The following is a 21,699-nucleotide window of genomic DNA, read 5'->3' as shown; positions in this document are numbered from 1 at the left end:
CCGTGGTGCCGACTTCCTAGTTAATTAAAGTTACATGATTAGTTTAAATCGCGTAATTAAAACAGAGAATTGATTTGATAATATACAGCCTTAACATTTAATGATAGTCAACGCCACGACGCTCTGATATTCTCCCCGTAACACTTGAGATAAAATGTGACGTGTCTGGATGAAGTGGAACTGATTGTTTGTTACCTTGCGGAGCGGGGGAAGCACTAGCTGTTGGACTCTCTGATACAGTCAGGAAGTTGAACACAGAGAACTTGTCTCTCTTCACTTTGGGCATTCCCACAAACCCTGACCTGGATAAACAACAACAACAGGTATATCTGATAAACCCTGACCTGGATAAACAACAACAAGTTATATCTGATAAACCCTGACCTGGATAAACAACAACAGGTATATCTGATAAACCCTGACCTGGATAAACATCAACAACAGTTATATCTGCTAAACCCTGACCTGGATAAACAACAACAGGTATATCTGATAAACCCTGACCTGGATAAACATCAACAGTTATATCTGATAAACCCTGACCTGGATAAACATCAACAACAGTTATATCTGATAAACCCTGACCTGGATAAACAACAGTTATATCTGCTAAACCCTGACCTGGATAAACATCAACAGTTATATCTGATAAACCCTGACCTGGATAAACAACAACAGGTATATCTGATAAACCCTGACCTGGATAAACATCAACAACAGTTATATCTGCTAAACCCTGACCTGGATAAACAACAACAGGTATATCTGATAAACCCTGACCTGGATAAACATCAACAACAGTTATATCTGATAAACCCTGACCTGGATAAACAACAGTTATATCTGCTAAACCCTGACCTGGATAAACATCAACAGTTATATCTGATAAACCCTGACCTGGATAAACAACAACAGCAGTTATATCCCAATGCAGTATCCATTGAGTATTAGTATTTCTAGAACCATTCATTCCGTGGTGGTCGTGTGTGTGTGTGTGTGTGTGTGTGTGTGTGTGTGTGTGTGTGTGTGTGTGTGTGTGTGTGTGTGTGTGTCGTACCCAGGATAGGGGTCAGGTATATTGAACCTCTTGCAGAGCAGTGTGTGTGTGTGTGTGTCGTACCCAGGATAGGGGTCAGGTATATTGAACCTCTTGCAGAGCAGTGTGTGTGTGTGTGTGTGTGTGTGTGTGTGTGTGTGTGTGTGTGTGTGTGTGTGTGTGTGTGTCGTACCCAGGATAGGGGTCAGGTATATTGAACCTCTTGCAGAGCAGTGTGTGTGTGTGTGTCGTACCCAGGATAGGGGTCAGGTATATTGAACCTCTTGCAGAGCAGTGTGTGTGTGTGTGTGTGTGTGTGTGTGTGTGTGTGTGTGTGTGTGTGTGTGTCGTACCCAGGATAGGGGTCAGGTACATTGAACCTCTTGCAGAGCAGTTTGTCAGGGTGCCATTCAAACGAGTCTCTGGTCAGTTTTCCAAACATCTTCATCTTTACGGCTTCCTGCTTGTCATCCACATCATTCTGAAGACAAAAAAGGCAAAACAAAGGATCAAATCAAATGTATTTATAAAGCCCTTCTTACATCAGCTGATATCTCAAAGTGCTGTACAGAAACCCAGCCTAAAACCCCAAACAGCAAGCAATGCAGGTGTAGAAGCACGGTGGCTAGGAAAAACTCCCTAGAAAGGCCAGAACCTAGGAAGGAACCTAGAGAGGAACCAGGCTATGAGGGGTGGCCAGTCCTCTTCTGGCTGTGCCGGGTGGAGATTATAACAGAACATGGCCAAGATGTTCAAATGTTCATAGATGACCAGCAGGGTCAAATAATAATAATCACAGTGGTTGTCGAGGGTGCAACAGGTCAGCACCTCAGGAGTAAATGTCAGTTGGCTTTTCATAGCCGATCATTCAGAGTATCTCTACCGCTCCTGCTGTCTCTAGAGAGTTGAAAACAGCAGGTCTGGGACAGGTAGCACGTCCGGTGAACAGGTCAGGGTTCCAGCAGGTCTGGGACAGCAGGTCTGGGACAGGTAGCACGTCCGGTGAACAGGTCAGGGTTCCATAGCCGCAGGCAGAACAGTTGAAACTGGAGCAGCAGCACGACCAGGTGGACTGGGGACAGCAACAGGATCAACCCACTGAGCCTCATGCCCAATCCTGGATGCACAGCCTGTAAACCCCAATCCTGGATGCATAGCCTGTAAACCAGCCTGTAACCCCAATCCTGGATGCCCAGCCTGTAACCCCAATCCTGGATGCCCAGCCTGTAACCCCAATCCTGGATGCCCAGCCTGTAACTCACATGCAAAGAATTGAGCAGATAGAGATACATAATCTCTAATAATCTAGTTGGTGTTTTTAGCATATAGCTTGAACCCATTTTACGTTTTGAGTCATTTAGCAGACACTCACCCAGAGCGACTTAGAGGAGCAATTAGGGCCGAGTGCCTTGCTCAAGGGAACATTAACAGCTCTATTTTTTTTTTTTTTTACCAAGTCGGCTCAGGGATTCGAACCATCAACCTTTGGATTACTGGCCTAACGCCAACCATCCGATTCTTTCATAACTACAAAACAGCACAGGGGGGGGGGGGGCGAACGGGCCAGGCCACCATTTAGAATACAGTGTCCATCCACATTGACGGGTCTGGAAAAGTCAAGGAGGTGAGAGTTTGGTGCCCCCCCCCATAATAAAGGCTTAGATATAAGAGTCGGGCTCATAGTGATTTATAATAGACATTTAGCAATAAGACCACAATGGATTTGTCATTCTTAACGTATAGAAATATACCTCTGTGTGTTTTGGTTGTAAACTCAGACAGCGATGTCCAACTGGCCCTCAAAAAAATAAAATAAAAACAACAATACTTTCTCTGACTGTTATGACAGAATATGGGTTCATCCTGCAGGTGGTTTCCCTTGAGTCTAAATTAGTTCAGCGTTTCCCCTCCCCCCCGTTGTTCACTACCAGCCGCTAACAAAAGACACTGGGGCTCATGTCCACAACACCGATGTAATGGTTATAAAGCTGAGCCAAAATATGGACTTTATTGAAACTCTACACTCAAGCTGTTGTGATATGTTGAATTTTATTACTGTAAGCAATTATTGCAAGGCACATTATGACACAAAACCAGGTATTAACAGAGATGAACAAGGAAGTGAGCCCAGGTATTAACAGAGATGAACAAGGAAGTGAGCCCAGGTATTAACAGAGATGAACAAGGAAGTGAGCCCAGGTATTAACAGAGATGAACAAGGAAGTAAGCCCAGGTATTAACAGAGATGAACAAGGAAGTAAGGCTTGAGATGTGTACTAGAGTTTCCACCCTATTGATTACCCCCAATCCTTTCAACATTACGGTGAAGCTGTGGAGACCTACCTTCTGATCTCTCCTCAGTATTGATTACCCACAATCCCTTCAACATTACGGTGAAGCTGTGGAGACCTACCTTCTGATCTCTCCTCAGTATTGATTACCCACAATCCCTTCAACATTACAGTGAAGCTGTGGAGAGAGCTGCCTACCTTCTGATCTCTCCTCAGTATTGATTACCCACAATCCTTTCAACATTATGTGGAGAGAGCTGCCTACCTTCTGATCTATCCTCAGTATTGATTACCCACAATCCTTTCAACATTACGGTGAAGCTGTGGCGAGAGCTGCCTACCTCCTGATCTCGTGTCAGTATTGATTACCCACAATCCTTTCAACATTATGTGGAGAGAGCTGCCTACCTCCTGATCTCGTGTCACCTCCACAGTGTCTGTCTCCACACCGTCGTCCTGTTTCCCTCTGGTGAAGCGACAGGACAGAGACGAGCTGCTGGGCTTGTAGAGGAGAGCAGCGCGGACGAACTCGTCCCTCTCTCTCCCTCTCTCCCACTCTGTCATGGTGGGGTCTAAGCTCAACTCCAGGGCATCTGGACAGAGTTGAGGAGAGGGTTAGACGGTGAGGATTAAAAACCCATCATTGGAATCTTAGTGGATAAAATGCACGATGGGAGAGGAGTGCCCTAAAATCAGAACATGGGATGATTCTTCAGAACGGTTTTTTTTTTTTAAAGGTTGTCCATGTCTGTGATCCACATGAAAAGTATGTGGTTTTATTGTCTTAATAGACCATAATAACATTACAATATCAGATTGTCATTGTCAAGCACTTTTTCCTTTGTTAAAAATGGCCGTCAAAATCAGTTCTCTGTACCCCCCCGTCTCCCTGTTCAAGACGGTCTGTTTTTCGAAAGAGCCTCTCCGTTTCATAGAATAAAAGTCCATTATATCTGTTTGACACCATGCAGCCTCCGTACCTCTGTCTCCCTGTTTGAGCTGGTCTATGTAGAGGTCGTATCGGGCCTGTTTATGAGGAGTCCTCTCAAAGGGTTTGAAGGTCTGTCCTGTCTGGGCCTGAGCTGTCGGACCGCTCCACACACTCAGAGCTTCCTGCTGCTGCTGCTCTGATTGAGGAGCAAACCTGGATGGATTAAACTGAGACTCAGTGATCGGACATTACCAGGAGCAGCAGGATATTGTAGATGAGAGCCATGCGAGACCTATCAGTGCATTGTTTTGTCATACCTGTGGTATACCACAGCTGACAGCCAATCAGCATTCAAGGGCTCGAACCACCCAGTTTATAATACAAGACACTGAACACCGGACTACAATACAAGACAGGACTACAATACAAGATATAGAAGACTGGACTACAACACATATCCCAGGATAGTTCAGACATGGTTAGACAGACATATATAGGTGTACCTGCTAGACAGGGCCTTCTGGGCCGACGCTCTGGCTGCTGCAGCCGCAACCCCTGCAGCCACCACAGCTGCTCTGGCCTCCCCAGGGGTGAGCTGTGTGGGGCCTGGAGGGGGGAGGACAGGGGAGGACCAGCCAGGGGTGAGCGTTCTGGGGCCTGAGCTGGTATCTGAGGAGGGCCTCCGTAGGCCGCAGAGTCTCTCTCTGTCCTCAACCTTCAGCAGGTCAAACACAGAGCTGGGGCCTGGTGGGTGGAGGACAGGGGAGGAGACAGGGCAGGGGGAGGAGACAGGGCGGGCGGGGGGAGGAGACAGGGCGGGCAGGGGGAGGAGACAGGGCGGGGGAGGAGACAGGGCGGGGGAGGAGACAGGGCGGGGGAGGAGACAGGGCGGGGGAGGAGACGGGCGGGGGAGGAGACGGGCGGGGGAGGAGACGGGCGGGGGAGGAGACGGGCGGGGGAGGAGACAGGGCAGGGGGAGGAGACAGGGCAGGGGGAGGAGACAGGGCAGGGGGAGGAGACAGGGCAGGGGGAGGAGACAGGGCAGGGGAGGAGACAGGGCAGGGGAGGAGACAGGGCAGGGGAGGAGACAGGGCGGGCAGGAGACAGGGGGAGGAGACAGGGCAGGGGGAGGAGACAGGAGGAGACAGGGCAGGGGGAGGAGACAGGGCGGGGGAGGAGACAGGGCGGGGGAGGAGACAGGGCGGGGGAGGAGACAGGGCGGGGGAGGAGACAGGGCGGGGGAGGAGACAGGAGGAGACAGGGCGGGGTGAGGAGACAGGAGGAGACAGGGCAGGGGGAGGAGACAGGGGGAGGAGACAGGGCAGGGGGAGGAGACAGGGCAGGGGGAGGAGACAGGGCAGGGGGAGGAGACAGGGCAGGGGGAGGAGACAGGGCAGGGGGAGGAGACAGGGCAGGGGGAGGAGACAGGGCAGGGGGAGGACACAGGGCAGGGGGAGGAGACAGGGCAGGGGGAGGTTTTAGAGACAACAAAAGCATCACCATTCATACAAAAGGAACTTATTCCAAAATATCCTTGACTCCAGCTTTCAAATCCAGCCAGGTATTTAATGTTGAAATAGTGGAAGAGGACGAGGAGGAGACCAGGGTGAGTAGATTGATCTGCTTTTATTAAAAATAAAGAGAAGATGCCCACGAGTATTAAAACATTCTTGTTGTGTCAAGAGGTTGAAGAAGAATAGCCTGTACCTTGCAGCGCAGCTTCCCCAAGCAGATCTCTCCTCTGGGCAGAGTCCAGCTGGTGGCGTCCCCCCTTAGAGGGCTCTTCCTGGGCCATGTGTCCTCGAGACGTCTGCAGGGCCTGGGCTACCATGGAGCTCACGCTGGACATGTCCACCACTGGACGGAAGTAGTGGACCGGCCTGAAGTCTCTGGGCAGGTTGGGAGGAGGGAAGATCTGAGGGGAGAGGTGGAGAGAGAGAGGGGGAGAGAGAGAGAAAGAGAGGTGGAGAGAGAGAGAAAGAGAGGTGGAGAGAGAGAGAAAGAGAGGTGGAGAGAGAGAGAAGAGAGGTGGAGAAAGAGAGAAAGAGAGGTGGAGAAAGAGAGAAAGAGAGAAAGAGAGAAAGAGAGAGAGAGAGAGAGAGAGAGAGAGAGAGAGAGAGAGAGAGAGAGAGAGAGAGAGAGAGAGAGAGAGAGAGAGAGAGAGAGAGAGAGAAAGAGAGAGAGAAAGAGAAAGAGAGACAGAGAAAGAGGCCAGGGGATGTAGATTATATAATTCTGAGGTAATTGAAGAGAGATTCATTTAGAAACTAGGTTAAGAGAGCACCTACTGTTTTGGTCTCCATCTTATCGGAGGCCAGGGTGAATCCTTCTAGGATTTTACCCAGATAAGCAGCGTCTTTACTGTGGTCTGATGAAGGAGGAGGAAAGGAATAGATAACAATATTCAGCGATCATCATGGATGTGATCTACATGATGTCAATGGGCAGGACTTTGACACTGAATAAAGAGGCACACAGAGAGACAGAGTCCCTTACACATAAACCCTAAACAAATGTATGAACAATAACTTTCCATAGTGAAGGACAAACAACTGGTAGGACCTGTTCCCTCAGAGATTCAGGACAACAACTGGTAGGACCTGTTCCCCAGAGATTCAGGACAACAACTGGTAGGACCTGTTCCCCAGAGATTCAGGACAAACACAACAGGTAGGACCTGTCCCTCAGAGATTCAGGACAAACACAACTGGTAGGACCTGTTCCCTAGAGATTCAGGACAAACAACTGGTAGGACCTGTTCCCTAGAGATTCTCCATTGAAAATATATGTTTTAGTCCAGGACTAGGCTTAATCTGTGTCTGGGAAACTGTCCCACAGTCTTCCATCTCCTGTCATCTCAGTGGACCTGACCTTTCTTCTTCCTGTTGTACTGCTGGGGGGCGGTCCATCCGTACAGGCCGTCCCCAGGCTCCTCCCCTCCCAGCACCGTGTCGTAGTTAGACATGGTGTCTCTGTGGTAGATGTCATCGTCATCGTCCTCCATCGCACCCACACCAAACCCCTGGTGGGGGGTCAAAGGGTCAAGGGTCAAGCACAGGCCAAGTATCCCAGAGCACCTGACCGGTAACAACCAAACAATACAGAGAGCTGACAACAGCCAGTCAGCCAGTCAGCCGACAACAGTCAGTCAGTCAGCCGACAACAGTCAGTCAGTGTTTTCCCTACTATTAGAGCTGACAACAGTCAGTCAGTGTTTTCCCTACTATTAGAGCAGACAACAGTCAGTCAGTGTTTTCCCTACTATTAGAGCAGACAACAGTCAGTCAGTGTTTTCCCTACTATTAGAGCAGACAACAGCCAGTCAGTCAGTGTTGTCCCTACTATTAGAGCAGACAACAGCCAGTCAGTCAGTGTTTTCCCTACTATTAGAGCAGACAACAGACAGTCAGTCAGTCAGTCAGTGTTTTCCCTACTATTAGAGCTGACAACAGCCAGTCAGTCAGTGTTTTCCCTACTATTAGAGCAGACAACAGCCAGTCAGTGTTTTCCCTACTATTAGAGCAGACAACAGTCAGTCAGTGTTTTCCCTACTATTAGAGCAGACAACAGTCAGTCAGTGTTTTCCCTACTATTAGAGCAGACAACAGCCAGTCAGTCAGTGTTTTCCCTACTATTAGAGCAGACAACAGTCAGTCAGTCAGTGTTTTCCCTACTATTAGAGCAGACAACAGTCAGTCAGTGTTTTCCCTACTATTAGAGCTGACAACAGTCAGTCAGTCAGTGTTTTCCCTACTATTAGAGCAGACAACAGTCAGCCAGTCAGTGTTTTCCCTACTATTAGAGCAGACAACAGTCAGTCAGTGTTTTCCCTACTATTAGAGCTGACAACAGTCAGTCAGTCAGTGTTTTCCCTACTATTAGAGCAGACAACAGCCAGTCAGTCAGTGTTTTCCCTACTATTAGAGCAGACAACAGTCAGTCAGTCAGTGTTTTCCCTACTATTAGAGCAGACAACAGTCAGTCAGTCAGTGTTTTCCCTACTATTAGAGCAGACAACAGTCAGTCAGTCAGTGTTTTCCCTACTATTAGAGCAGACAACAGTCAGTCAGTCAGTGTTTTCCCTACTATTAGAGCAGACAAGTCAGTCAGTCAGTCAGTGTTTTCCCTACTATTAGAGCAGACAACAGTCAGTCAGTCAGTGTTTTCCCTACTATTAGAGCAGACAACAGTCAGTCAGTGTTTTCCCTACTATTAGAGCTGACAACAGTCAGTCAGTCAGTGTTTTCCCTACTATTAGAGCAGACAACAGTCAGTCAGTGTTTTCCCTACTATTAGAGCAGACAACAGTCAGTCAGTCAGTCAGTGTTTTCCCTACTATTAGAGCAGACAACAGCCAGTCAGTCAGTGTTTTCCCTACTATTAGAGCAGACAACAGTCAGTCAGTCAGTGTTTTCCCTACTATTAGAGCAGACAACAGCCAGTCAGTCAGTGTTTTCCCTACTATTAGAGCAGACAACAGCCAGTCAGTCAGTGTTTTCCCTACTATTAGAGCAGACAACAGTCAGTCAGTGTTTTCCCTACTATTAGAGCAGACAACAGTCAGTCAGTGTTTTCCCTACTATTAGAGCTGACAACAGTCAGTCAGTCAGTGTTTTCCCTACTATTAGAGCTGACAACAGTCAGTCAGTCAGTGTTTTCCCTACTATTAGAGCTGACAACAGTCAGTCAGTCAGTGTTTTCCCTACTATTAGAGCAGACAACAGCCAGTCAGTCAGTGTTTTCCCTACTATTAGAGCAGACAACAGCCAGTCAGTCAGTGTTTTCCCTACTATTAGAGCAGACAACAGTCAGTCAGTCAGTGTTTTCCCTACTATTAGAGCAGACAACAGTCAGTCAGTGTTTTCCCTACTATTAGAGCTGACAACAGTCAGTCAGTCAGTGTTTTCCCTACTATTAGAGCAAACAACAGTCAGTCAGTCAGTGTTTTCCCTACTATTAGAGCAGACAACAGCCAGTCAGTCAGTCAGTGTTTTCCCTACTATTAGAGCAGACAACAGTCAGTCAGTCAGTCAGTGTTTTCCCTACTATTAGAGCAGACAACAGTCAGTCAGTCAGTGTTTTCCCTACTATTAGAGCTGACAACAGCCAGTCAGTCAGTGTTTTCCCTACTATTAGAGCAGACAACAGTCAGTCAGTCAGTCAGTGTTTTCCCTACTATTAGAGCAGACAACAGTCAGTCAGTCAGTGTTTTCCCTACTATTAGAGCTGACAACAGCCAGTCAGTCAGTGTTTTCCCTACTATTAGAGCAGACAACAGCCAGTCAGTCAGTGTTTTCCCTACTATTAGAGCAGACAACAGCCAGTCAGTCAGTGTTTTCCCTACTATTAGAGCAGACAACAGCCAGTCAGTCAGTCAGTGTTTTCCCTACTATTAGAGCAGACAACAGTCAGTCAGTCAGTGTTTTCCCTACTATTAGAGCAGACAACAGTCAGTCAGTCAGTGTTTTCCCTACTATTAGAGCAGACAAAAGCCAGTCAGTCAGTGTTTTCCCTACTATTAGAGCAGACAACAGTCAGTCAGTCAGTGTTTTCCCTACTATTAGAGCAGACAACAGTCAGTCAGTCAGTGTTTTCCCTACTATTAGAGCAGACAACAGCCAGTCAGTCAGTGTTTTCCCTACTATTAGAGCAGACAACAGCCAGTCAGTCAGTGTTTTCCCTACTATTAGAGCAGACAACAGCCAGTCAGTCAGTGTTTTCCCTACTATTAGAGCAGACAACAGCCAGTCAGTCAGTGTTTTCCCTACTATTAGAGCAGACAACAGTCAGTCAGTGTTTTCCCTACTATTAGAGCAGACAACAGTCAGTCAGTGTTTTCCCTACTATTAGAGCAGACAACAGTCAGTCAGTGTTTTCCCTACTATTAGAGCAGACAACAGCCAGTCAGTCAGTGTTTTCCCTACTATTAGAGCTGACAACAGTCAGTCAGTCAGTGTTTTCCCTACTATTAGAGCAGACAACAGCCAGTCAGTCAGTGTTTTCCCTACTATTAGAGCAGACAACAGTCAGTCAGTCAGTGTTTTCCCTACTATTAGAGCAGACAACAGTCAGTCAGTCAGTGTTTTCCCTACTATTAGAGCAGACAACAGTCAGTCAGTCAGTGTTTTCCCTACTATTAGAGCAGACAACAGTCAGTCAGTCAGTGTTTTCCCTACTATTAGAGCAGACAACAGTCAGTCAGTGTTTTCCCTACTATTAGAGCTGACAACAGTCAGTCAGTCAGTGTTTTCCCTACTATTAGAGCAGACAACAGCCAGTCAGTCAGTGTTTTCCCTACTATTAGAGCAGACAACAGTCAGTCAGTGTTTTCCCTACTATTAGAGCAGACAACAGTCAGTCAGTCAGTGTTTTCCCTACTATTAGAGCAGACAACAGTCAGTCAGTCAGTGTTTTCCCTACTATTAGAGCAGACAACAGTCAGTCAGTGTTTTCCCTACTATTAGAGCAGACAACAGTCAGTCAGTCAGTGTTTTCCCTACTATTAGAGCAGACAACAGTCAGTCAGTGTTTTCCCTACTATTAGAGCTGACAACAGTCAGTCAGTCAGTGTTTTCCCTACTATTAGAGCAGACAACAGTCAGTCAGTGTTTTCCCTACTATTAGAGCAGACAACAGTCAGTCAGTCAGTCAGTGTTTTCCCTACTATTAGAGCAGACAACAGCCAGTCAGTCAGTGTTTTCCCTACTATTAGAGCAGACAACAGCCAGTCAGTCAGTGTTTTCCCTACTATTAGAGCAGACAACAGCCAGTCAGTCAGTGTTTTCCCTACTATTAGAGCAGACAACAGCCAGTCAGTCAGTGTTTTCCCTACTATTAGAGCAGACAACAGTCAGTCAGTGTTTTCCCTACTATTAGAGCTGACAACAGTCAGTCAGTCAGTGTTTTCCCTACTATTAGAGCAGACAACAGTCAGTCAGTGTTTTCCCTACTATTAGAGCAGACAACAGCCAGTCAGTCAGTGTTTTCCCTACTATTAGAGCTGACAACAGTCAGTCAGTCAGTGTTTTCCCTACTATTAGAGCAGACAACAGTCAGTCAGTGTTTTCCCTACTATTAGAGCAGACAACAGCCAGTCAGTCAGTGTTTTCCCTACTATTAGAGCAGACAACAGTCAGTCAGTCAGTGTTTTCCCTACTATTAGAGCAGACAACAGTCAGTCAGTGTTTTCCCTACTATTAGAGCTGACAACAGTCAGTCAGTCAGTGTTTTCCCTACTATTAGAGCAGACAACAGCCAGTCAGTCAGTGTTTTCCCTACTATTAGAGCAGACAACAGTCAGTCAGTCAGTGTTTTCCCTACTATTAGAGCAGACAACAGTCAGTCAGTGTTTTCCCTACTATTAGAGCAGACAACAGTCAGTCAGTCAGTGTTTTCCCTACTATTAGAGCAGACAACAGTCAGTCAGTCAGTGTTTTCCCTACTATTAGAGCTGACAACAGCCAGTCAGTCAGTGTTTTCCCTACTATTAGAGCAGACAACAGCCAGTCAGTCAGTGTTTTCCCTACTATTAGAGCAGACAACAGTCAGTCAGTGTTTTCCCTACTATTAGAGCAGACAACAGTCAGTCAGTCAGTGTTTTCCCTACTATTAGAGCAGACAACAGTCAGTCAGTCAGTGTTTTCCCTACTATTAGAGCAGACAACAGTCAGTCAGTCAGTGTTTTCCCTACTATTAGAGCAGACAACAGCCAGTCAGTCAGTGTTTTCCCTACTATTAGAGCAGACAACAGCCAGTCAGTCAGTGTTTTCCCTACTATTAGAGCAGACAACATTCAGTCAGTCAGTGTTTTCCCTACTATTAGAGCAGACAACAGTCAGTCAGTCAGTGTTTTCCCTACTATTAGAGCAGACAACAGTCAGTCAGTCAGTGTTTTCCTACTATTAGAGCAGACAACAGCCAGTCAGTCAGTCAGTGTTTTCCCTACTATTAGAGCAGACAACAGTCAGTCAGTCAGTCAGTGTTTTCCCTACTATTAGAGCAGACAACAGTCAGTCAGTCAGTCAGTGTTTTCCCTACTATTAGAGCAGACAACAGCCAGTCAGTCAGTGTTTTCCCTACTATTAGAGCAGACAACAGCCAGTCAGTCAGTCAGTGTTTTCCCTACTATTAGAGCAGACAACAGCCAGTCAGTCAGTGTTTTCCCTACTATTAGAGCAGACAACAGCCAGTCAGTCAGTCAGTGTTTTCCCTACTATTAGAGCAGACAACAGCCAGTCAGTCAGTGTTTTCCCTACTATTAGAGCAGACAACAGTCAGTCAGTCAGTGTTTTCCCTACTATTAGAGCAGACAACAGTCAGTCAGTCAGTGTTTTCCCTACTATTAGAGCTGACAACAGCCAGTCAGTCAGTGTTTTCCCTACTATTAGAGCAGACAACAGCCAGTCAGTCAGTGTTTTCCCTACTATTAGAGCAGACAACAGTCAGTCAGTCAGTGTTTTCCCTACTATTAGAGCAGACAACAGTCAGTCAGTCAGTGTTTTCCCTACTATTAGAGCAGACAACAGTCAGTCAGTCAGTGTTTTCCCTACTATTAGAGCAGACAACAGTCAGTCAGTCAGTGTTTTCCCTACTATTAGAGCAGACAACAGTCAGTCAGTCAGTGTTTTCCCTACTATTAGAGCAGACAACAGTCAGTCAGTGTTTTCCCTACTATTAGAGCAGACAACAGTCAGTCAGTCAGTGTTTTCCCTACTATTAGAGCAGACAACAGTCAGTCAGTCAGTGTTTTCCCTACTATTAGAGCAGACAACAGCCAGTCAGTCAGTCAGTGTTTTCCCTACTATTAGAGCAGACAACAGTCAGTCAGTCAGTCAGTGTTTTCCCTACTATTAGAGCAGACAACAGCCAGTCAGTCAGTGTTTTCCCTACTATTAGAGCAGACAACAGCCAGTCAGTCAGTCAGTGTTTTCCCTACTATTAGAGCAGACAACAGCCAGTCAGTCAGTGTTTTCCCTACTATTAGAGCAGACAACAGCCAGTCAGTCAGTGTTTTCCCTACTATTAGAGCAGACAACAGTCAGTCAGTGTTTTCCCTACTATTAGAGCAGACAACAGTCAGTCAGTGTTTTCCCTACTATTAGAGCAGACAACAGCCAGTCAGTCAGTGTTTTCCCTACTATTAGAGCTGACAACAGTCAGTCAGTCAGTGTTTTCCCTACTATTAGAGCAGACAACAGCCAGTCAGTCAGTGTTTTCCCTACTATTAGAGCAGACAACAGTCAGTCAGTCAGTGTTTTCCCTACTATTAGAGCAGACAACAGTCAGTCAGTCAGTGTTTTCCCTACTATTAGAGCTGACAACAGTCAGTCAGTCAGTGTTTTCCCTACTATTAGAGCAGACAACAGTCAGTCAGTCAGTGTTTCCCCTACTATTAGAGCAGACAACAGTCAGTCAGTCAGTGTTTTCCCTACTATTAGAGCTGACAACAGTCAGTCAGTCAGTGTTTTCCCTACTATTAGAGCAGACAACAGTCAGTCAGTCAGTGTTTCCCCTACTATTAGAGCTGACAACAGTCAGTCAGTGTTTTCCCTACTATTAGAGCAGACAACAGCCAGTCAGTCAGTGTTTCCCCTACTATTAGAGCAGACAACAGCCAGTCAGTCAGTGTTTTCCCTACTATTAGAGCAGACAACAGTCAGTCAGTGTTTTCCCTACTATTAGAGCAGACAACAGTCAGTCAGTGTTTTCCCTACTATTAGAGCAGACAACAGTCAGTCAGTCAGTGTTTTCCCTACTATTAGAGCTGACAACAGTCAGTCAGTCAGTGTTTTCCCTACTATTAGAGCTGACAACAGTCAGTCAGTCAGTGTTTTCCCTACTATTAGAGCTGACAACAGTCAGTCAGTCAGTGTTTTCCCTACTATTAGAGCTGACAACAGTCAGTCAGTGTTTTCCCTACTATTAGAGCAGACAACAGTCAGTCAGTGTTTTCCCTACTATTAGAGCAGACAACAGTCAGTCAGTGTTTTCCCTACTATTAGAGCAGACAACAGCCAGTCAGTCAGTGTTTTCCCTACTATTAGAGCAGACAACAGTCAGTCAGTCAGTGTTTTCCCTACTATTAGAGCAGACAACAGTCAGTCAGTGTTTTCCCTACTATTAGAGCAGACAACAGCCAGTCAGTCAGTCAGTGTTTTCCCTACTATTAGAGCAGACAACAGTCAGTCAGTCAGTGTTTTCCCTACTATTAGAGCAGACAACAGTCAGTCAGTCAGTGTTTTCCCTACTATTAGAGCTGACAACAGCCAGTCAGTCAGTGTTTTCCCTACTATTAGAGCAGACAACAGCCAGTCAGTCAGTGTTTTCCCTACTATTAGAGCAGACAACAGTCAGTCAGTCAGTGTTTTCCCTACTATTAGAGCAGACAACAGCCAGTCAGTCAGTCAGTGTTTACCCTACTATTAGAGCAGACAACAGTCAGTCAGTCAGTGTTTTCCCTACTATTAGAGCAGACAACAGTCAGTCAGTGTTTTCCCTACTATTAGAGCAGACAACAGTCAGTCAGTCAGTGTTTTCCCTACTATTAGAGCAGACAACAGTCAGTCAGTCAGTGTTTTCCCTACTATTAGAGCAGACAACAGTCAGTCAGTCAGTGTTTTCCCTACTATTAGAGCAGAAAACAGTCAGTCAGTCAGTGTTTTCCCTACTATTAGAGCAGACAACAGTCAGCCAGTCAGTATTTTCCCTACTATTAGAGCAGACAACAGTCAGTCAGTCAGTGTTTTCCCTACTATTAGAGCAGACAACAGTCAGTCAGTCAGTGTTTTCCCTACTATTAGAGCTGACAACAGCCAGTCAGTCAGTGTTTTCCCTACTATTAGAGCAGACAACAGCCAGTCAGTGTTTTCCCTACTATTAGAGCAGACAACAGCCAGTCAGTCAGTGTTGTCCCTACTATTAGAGCAGACAACAGCCAGTCAGTCAGTGTTTTCCCTACTATTAGAGCAGACAACAGTCAGTCAGTCAGTGTTTTCCCTACTATTAGAGCAGACAACAGTCAGTCAGTGTTTTCCCTACTATTAGAGCAGACAACAGCCAGTCAGTCAGTGTTTTCCCTACTATTAGAGCTGACAACAGTCAGTCAGTGTTTTCCCTACTATTAGAGCAGACAACAGTCAGTCAGTCAGTGTTTTCCCTACTATTAGAGCAGACAACAGTCAGTCAGTCAGTGTTTTCCCTACTATTAGAGCAGACAACAGTCAGTCAGTGTTTTCCCTACTATTAGAGCAGACAACAGCCAGTCAGTCAGTGTTTTCCCTACTATTAGAGCAGACAACAGTCAGTCAGTGTTTTCCCTACTATTAGAGCAGACAACAGTCAGTCAGTGTTTTCCCTACTATTAGAGCAGACAACAGCCAGTCAGTCAGTGTTTTCCCTACTATTAGAGCAGACAACAGTCAGTCAGTCAGTGTTTTCCCTACTATTAGAGCTGACAACAGTCAGTCAGTGTTTTCCCTACTATTAGAGCTGACAACAGTCAGTCAGTCAGTGTTTTCCCTACTATTAGAGCAGACAACAGTCAGTCAGTCAGTGTTTTCCCTACTATTAGAGCAGACAACAGTCAGTCAGTGTTTTCCCTACTATTAGAGCTGACAACAGTCAGTCAGTCAGTGTTTCCCCTACTATTAGAGCAGACAACAGTCAGTCAGTCAGTGTTTTCCCTACTATTAGAGCAGACAACAGTCAGTCAGTGTTTTCCCTACTATTAGAGCTGACAACAGCCAGTCAGTCAGTGTTTTCCCTACTATTAGAGCTGACAACAGTCAGTCAGTGTTTTCCCTACTATTAGAGCAGACAACAGTCAGTCAGTCAGTGTTTTCCCTACTATTAGAGCAGACAACAGCCAGTCAGTCAGTGTTTTCCCTACTATTAGAGCAGACAACAGCCAGTCAGTCAGTCAGTGTTTTCCCTACTATTAGAGCTGACAACAGTCAGTCAGTCAGCCGACAACAGTCAGTCAGTGTTTTCCCTACTATTAGAGCAGACAACAGTCAGTCAGTGTTTTCCCTACTATTAGAGCAGACAACAGCCAGTCAGTCAGTGTTTTCCCTACTATTAGAGCAGACAACAGTCAGTCAGTCAGTGTTTTCCCTACTATTAGAGCAGACAACAGCCAGTCAGTCAGTGTTTTCCCTACTATTAGAGCAGACAACAGTCAGTCAGTCAGTGTTTTCCCTACTATTAGAGCAGACAACAGTCAGTCAGTCAGTGTTTTCCCTACTATTAGAGCAGACAACAGTCAGTCAGTGTTTTCCCTACTATTAGAGCAGACAACAGCCAGTCAGTCAGTGTTTTCCCTACTATTAGAGCAGACAACAGTCAGTCAGTCAGTGTTTTCCCTACTATTAGAGCTGACAACAGTCAGTCAGTCAGTGTTTTCCCTACTATTAGAGCAGACAACAGTCAGTCAGTCAGTGTTTTCCCTACTATTAGAGCAGACAACAGTCAGTCAGTGTTTTCCCTACTATTAGAGCTGACAAAAGTCAGTCAGTCAGTGTTTTCCCTACTATTAGAGCAGACAACAGTCAGTCAGTGTTTTTCCTACTATTAGAGCAGACAACAGTCAGTCAGTCAGTCAGTGTTTTCCCTACTATTAGAGCAGACAACAGCCAGTCAGTGTTTTCCCTACTATTAGAGCAGACAACAGTCAGTCAGTCAGTGTTTTCCCTACTATTAGAGTAGACAACAGCCAGTCAGTCAGTGTTTTCCCTACTATTAGAGCAGACAACAGTCAGTCAGTCAGTGTTTTCCCTACTATTAGAGCAGACAACAGCCAGTCAGTCAGTGTTTTCCCTACTATTAGAGCAGACAACAGTCAGTCAGTGTTTTCCCTACTATTAGAGCAGACAACAGTCAGTCAGTGTTTTCCCTACTATTAGAGCAGACAACAGCCAGTCAGTCAGTGTTTTCCCTACTATTAGAGCAGACAACAGTCAGTCAGTCAGTGTTTTCCCTACTATTAGAGCAGACAACAGCCAGTCAGTCAGTGTTTTCCCTACTATTAGAGCAGACAACAGTCAGTCAGTGTTTTCCCTACTATTAGAGCAGACAACAGTCAGTCAGTGTTTTCCCTACTATTAGAGCAGACAACAGCCAGTCAGTCAGTGTTTTCCCTACTATTAGAGCAGACAACAGTCAGTCAGTCAGTGTTTTCCCTACTATTAGAGCAGACAACAGTCAGTCAGTCAGTGTTTTCCCTACTATTAGAGCAGACAACAGTCAGTCAGTCAGTGTTTTCCCTACTATTAGAGCAGACAACAGTCAGTCAGTCAGTCAGTGTTTTCCCTACTATTAGAGCAGACAACAGTCAGTCAGTCAGTGTTTTCCCTACTATTAGAGCAGACAACAGTCAGTCAGTCAGTGTTTTCCCTACTATTAGAGCAGACAACAGTCAGTCAGTCAGTGTTTTCCCTACTATTAGAGCTGACAACAGTCAGTCAGTCAGTGTTTTCCCTACTATTAGAGCAGACAACAGTCAGTCAGTGTTTTCCCTACTATTAGAGCAGACAACAGCCAGTCAGTCAGTGTTTTCCCTACTATTAGAGCAGACAACAGCCAGTCAGTCAGTGTTTTCCCTACTATTAGAGCAGACAACAGCCAGTCAGTCCGTGTTTTCCCTACTATTAGAGCAGACAACAGCCAGTCAGTCAGTGTTTTCCCTACTATTAGAGCAGACAACAGTCAGTCAGTCAGTGTTTTCCCTACTATTAGAGCTGACAACAGCCAGTCAGTCAGTCAGTGTTTTCCCTACTATTAGAGCTGACAACAGCCAGTCAGTCAGTGTTTTCCCTACTATTAGAGCAGACAACAGCCAGTCAGTCAGTGTTTTCCCTACTATTAGAGCAGACAACAGTCAGTCAGTCAGTGTTTTCCCTACTATTAGAGCAGACAACAGTCAGTCAGTCAGTGTTTTCCCTACTATTAGAGCAGACAACAGTCAGTCAGTCAGTGTTTTCCCTACTATTAGAGCAGACAACAGTCAGTCAGTCAGTGTTTTCCCTACTATTAGAGCAGACAACAGTCAGTCAGTCAGTGTTTTCCCTACTATTAGAGCAGACAACAGCCAGTCAGTCAGTGTTTTCCCTACTATTAGAGCAGACAACAGCCAGTCAGTCAGTGTTTTCCCTACTATTAGAGCTGACAACAGTCAGTCAGTCAGTGTTTTCCCTACTATTAGAGCAGACAACAGCCAGTCAGTCAGTGTTTTCCCTACTATTAGAGCAGACAACAGCCAGTCAGTCAGTGTTTTCCCTACTATTAGAGCAGACAACAGCCAGTCAGTCAGTGTTTTCCCTACTATTAGAGCTGACAACAGTCAGTCAGTGTTTTCCCTACTATTAGAGCTGACAACAGTCAGTCAGTGTTTTCCCTACTATTAGAGCAGACAACAGTCAGTCAGTGTTTTCCCTACTATTAGAGCAGACAACAGTCAGTCAGTGTTTTCCCTACTATTAGAGCAGACAACAGTCAGTCAGTGTTTTCCCTACTATTAGAGCAGACAACAGTCAGTCAGTCAGTGTTTTCCCTACTATTAGAGCAGACAACAGTCAGTCAGTGTTTTCCCTACTATTAGAGCTGACAACAGTCAGTCAGTCAGTGTTTTCCCTACTATTAGAGCAGACAACAGTCAGCCAGTCAGTGTTTTCCCTACTATTAGAGCTGACAACAGTCAGTCAGTCAGTGTTTTCCCTACTATTAGAGCTGACAACAGTCAGTCAGTCAGTGTTTTCCCTACTATTAGAGCAGACAACAGCCAGTCAGTCAGTGTTTTCCCTACTATTAGAGCAGACAACAGTCAGTCAGTCAGTGTTTTCCCTACTATTAGAGCAGACAACAGTCAGTCAGTCAGTGTTTTCCCTACTATTAGAGCAGACAACAGTCAGTCAGTCAGTGTTTTCCCTACTATTAGAGCAGACAACAGTCAGTCAGTGTTTTCCCTACTATTAGAGCTGACAACAGTCAGTCAGTGTTTTCCCTACTATTAGAGCAGACAACAGTCAGTCAGTGTTTTCCCTACTATTAGAGCAGACAACAGTCAGTCAGTGTTTTCCCTACTATTAGAGCAGACAACAGTCAGTCAGTGTTTTCCCTACTATTAGAGCAGACAACAGTCAGTCAGTCAGTGTTTTCCCTACTATTAGAGCAGACAACAGTCAGTCAGTGTTTTCCCTACTATTAGAGCTGACAACAGTCAGTCAGTCAGTGTTTTCCCTACTATTAGAGCAGACAACAGTCAGCCAGTCAGTGTTTTCCCTACTATTAGAGCTGACAACAGTCAGTCAGTCAGTGTTTTCCCTACTATTAGAGCTGACAACAGTCAGTCAGTCAGTGTTTTCCCTACTATTAGAGCAGACAACAGCCAGTCAGTCAGTGTTTTCCCTACTATTAGAGCAGACAACAGTCAGTCAGTCAGTGTTTTCCCTACTATTAGAGCAGACAACAGTCAGTCAGTCAGTGTTTTCCCTACTATTAGAGCAGACAACAGTCAGTCAGTCAGTGTTTTCCCTACTATTAGAGCAGACAACAGTCAGTCAGTCAGTGTTTTCCCTACTATTAGAGCAGACAACAGTCAGTCAGTGTTTTCCCTACTATTAGAGCTGACAAAAGTCAGTCAGTCAGTGTTTTCCCTACTATTAGAGCAGACAACAGTCAGTCAGTGTTTTTCCTACTATTAGAGCAGACAACAGTCAGTCAGTCAGTCAGTGTTTTCCCTACTATTAGAGCAGACAACAGCCAGTCAGTGTTTTCCCTACTATTACAGCAGACAACAGTCAGTCAGTCAGTGTTTTCCCTACTATTAGAGCAGACAACAGCCAGTCAGTCAGTGTTTTCCCTACTATTAGAGCAGACAACAGCCAGTCAGTCAGTGTTTTCCCTACTATTAGAGCAGACAACAGTCAGTCAGTGTTTTCCCTACTATTAGAGCAGACAACAGTCAGTCAGTGTTTTCCCTACTATTAGAGCAGACAACAGTCAGTCAGTGTTTTCCCTACTATTAGAGCTGACAACAGTCAGTCAGTCAGTGTTTTCCCTACTATTAGAGCTGACAACAGTCAGTCAGTCAGTGTTTTCCCTACTATTAGAGCAGACAACAGTCAGTCAGTGTTTTCCCTACTATTAGAGCAGACAACAGCCAGTCAGTCAGTGTTTTCCCTACTATTAGAGCAGACAACAGTCAGTCAGTCAGTGTTTTCCCTACTATTAGAGCAGACAACAGTCAGTCAGTGTTTTCCCTACTATTAGAGCTGACAACAGTCAGTCAGTCAGTGTTTTCCCTACTATTAGAGCTGACAACAGCCAGTCAGTCAGTCAGTGTTTTCCCTACTATTAGAGCTGACAACAGCCAGTCAGTCAGTGTTTTCCCTACTATTAGAGCAGACAACAGCCAGTCAGTCAGTGTTTTCCCTACTATTAGAGCAGACAACAGTCAGTCAGTCAGTGTTTTCCCTACTATTAGAGCAGACAACAGTCAGTCAGTGTTTTCCCTACTATTAGAGCAGACAACAGTCAGTCAGTCAGTGTTTTCCCTACTATTAGAGCAGACAACAGTCAGTCAGTCAGTGTTTTCCCTACTATTAGAGCAGACAACAGCCAGTCAGTCAGTGTTTTCCCTACTATTAGAGCAGACAACAGCCAGTCAGTCAGTGTTTTCCCTACTATTAGAGCTGACAACAGTCAGTCAGTCAGTGTTTTCCCTACTATTAGAGCAGACAACAGCCAGTCAGTCAGTGTTTTCCCTACTATTAGAGCAGACAACAGCCAGTCAGTCAGTGTTTTCCCTACTATTAGAGCAGACAACAGCCAGTCAGTCAGTGTTTTCCCTACTATTAGAGCTGACAACAGTCAGTCAGTGTTTTCCCTACTATTAGAGCTGAGAACAGTCAGTCAGTGTTTTCCCTACTATTAGAGCAGACAACAGTCAGTCAGTGTTTTCCCTACTATTAGAGCAGACAACAGTCAGTCAGTGTTTTCCCTACTATTAGAGCAGACAACAGTCAGTCAGTGTTTTCCCTACTATTAGAGCAGACAACAGTCAGTCAGTCAGTGTTTTCCCTACTATTAGAGCAGACAACAGTCAGTCAGTGTTTTCCCTACTATTAGAGCTGACAACAGTCAGTCAGTCAGTGTTTTCCCTACTATTAGAGCTGACAACAGTCAGTCAGTCAGTGTTTTCCCTACTATTAGAGCAGACAACAGTCAGCCAGTCAGTGTTTTCCCTACTATTAGAGCTGACAACAGTCAGTCAGTCAGTGTTTTCCCTACTATTAGAGCTGACAACAGTCAGTCAGTCAGTGTTTTCCCTACTATTAGAGCAGACAACAGCCAGTCAGTCAGTGTTTTCCCTACTATTAGAGCAGACAACAGTCAGTCAGTCAGTGTTTTCCCTACTATTAGAGCAGACAACAGTCAGTCAGTCAGTG

The 21,699-nt window shown here is 45.5% G+C and overlaps 1 protein-coding gene across 4 annotated transcripts in view; it reads right to left on the bottom strand.

Annotated features, from left to right (window-relative positions):
* The window catches only part of gpatch1 (G patch domain containing 1), a 37,027-nt gene that overhangs the window by 7,107 nt on the left and 8,221 nt on the right, over positions 1–21,699 (bottom strand). For all 4 annotated transcript variants that reach the window (XM_029768622.1, XM_029768623.1, XM_029768624.1 and 1 more), the window contains exons 8-15: positions 7,130–7,280; positions 6,547–6,626; positions 5,966–6,173; positions 4,762–5,002; positions 4,308–4,471; positions 3,736–3,920; positions 1,390–1,517; positions 196–302 (exon numbers count right to left, since the gene is read on the bottom strand). In XM_029768622.1, coding sequence (XP_029624482.1) covers positions 196–302; positions 1,390–1,517; positions 3,736–3,920; positions 4,308–4,471; positions 4,762–5,002; positions 5,966–6,173; positions 6,547–6,626; positions 7,130–7,280 — 1,264 coding nt within the window. The remainder of the gene's footprint in view (positions 1–195; positions 303–1,389; positions 1,518–3,735; positions 3,921–4,307; positions 4,472–4,761; positions 5,003–5,965; positions 6,174–6,546; positions 6,627–7,129; positions 7,281–21,699) is intronic.

This window comes from Salmo trutta, chromosome 12 (assembly GCF_901001165.1).
Source record: "Salmo trutta chromosome 12, fSalTru1.1, whole genome shotgun sequence".
NCBI classification, from domain to species: domain Eukaryota; kingdom Metazoa; phylum Chordata; class Actinopteri; order Salmoniformes; family Salmonidae; genus Salmo; species Salmo trutta.
The sequence above is the reverse complement of the archived record's forward strand: the minus strand, read 5'-3'. Positions and strand labels throughout refer to the sequence as shown.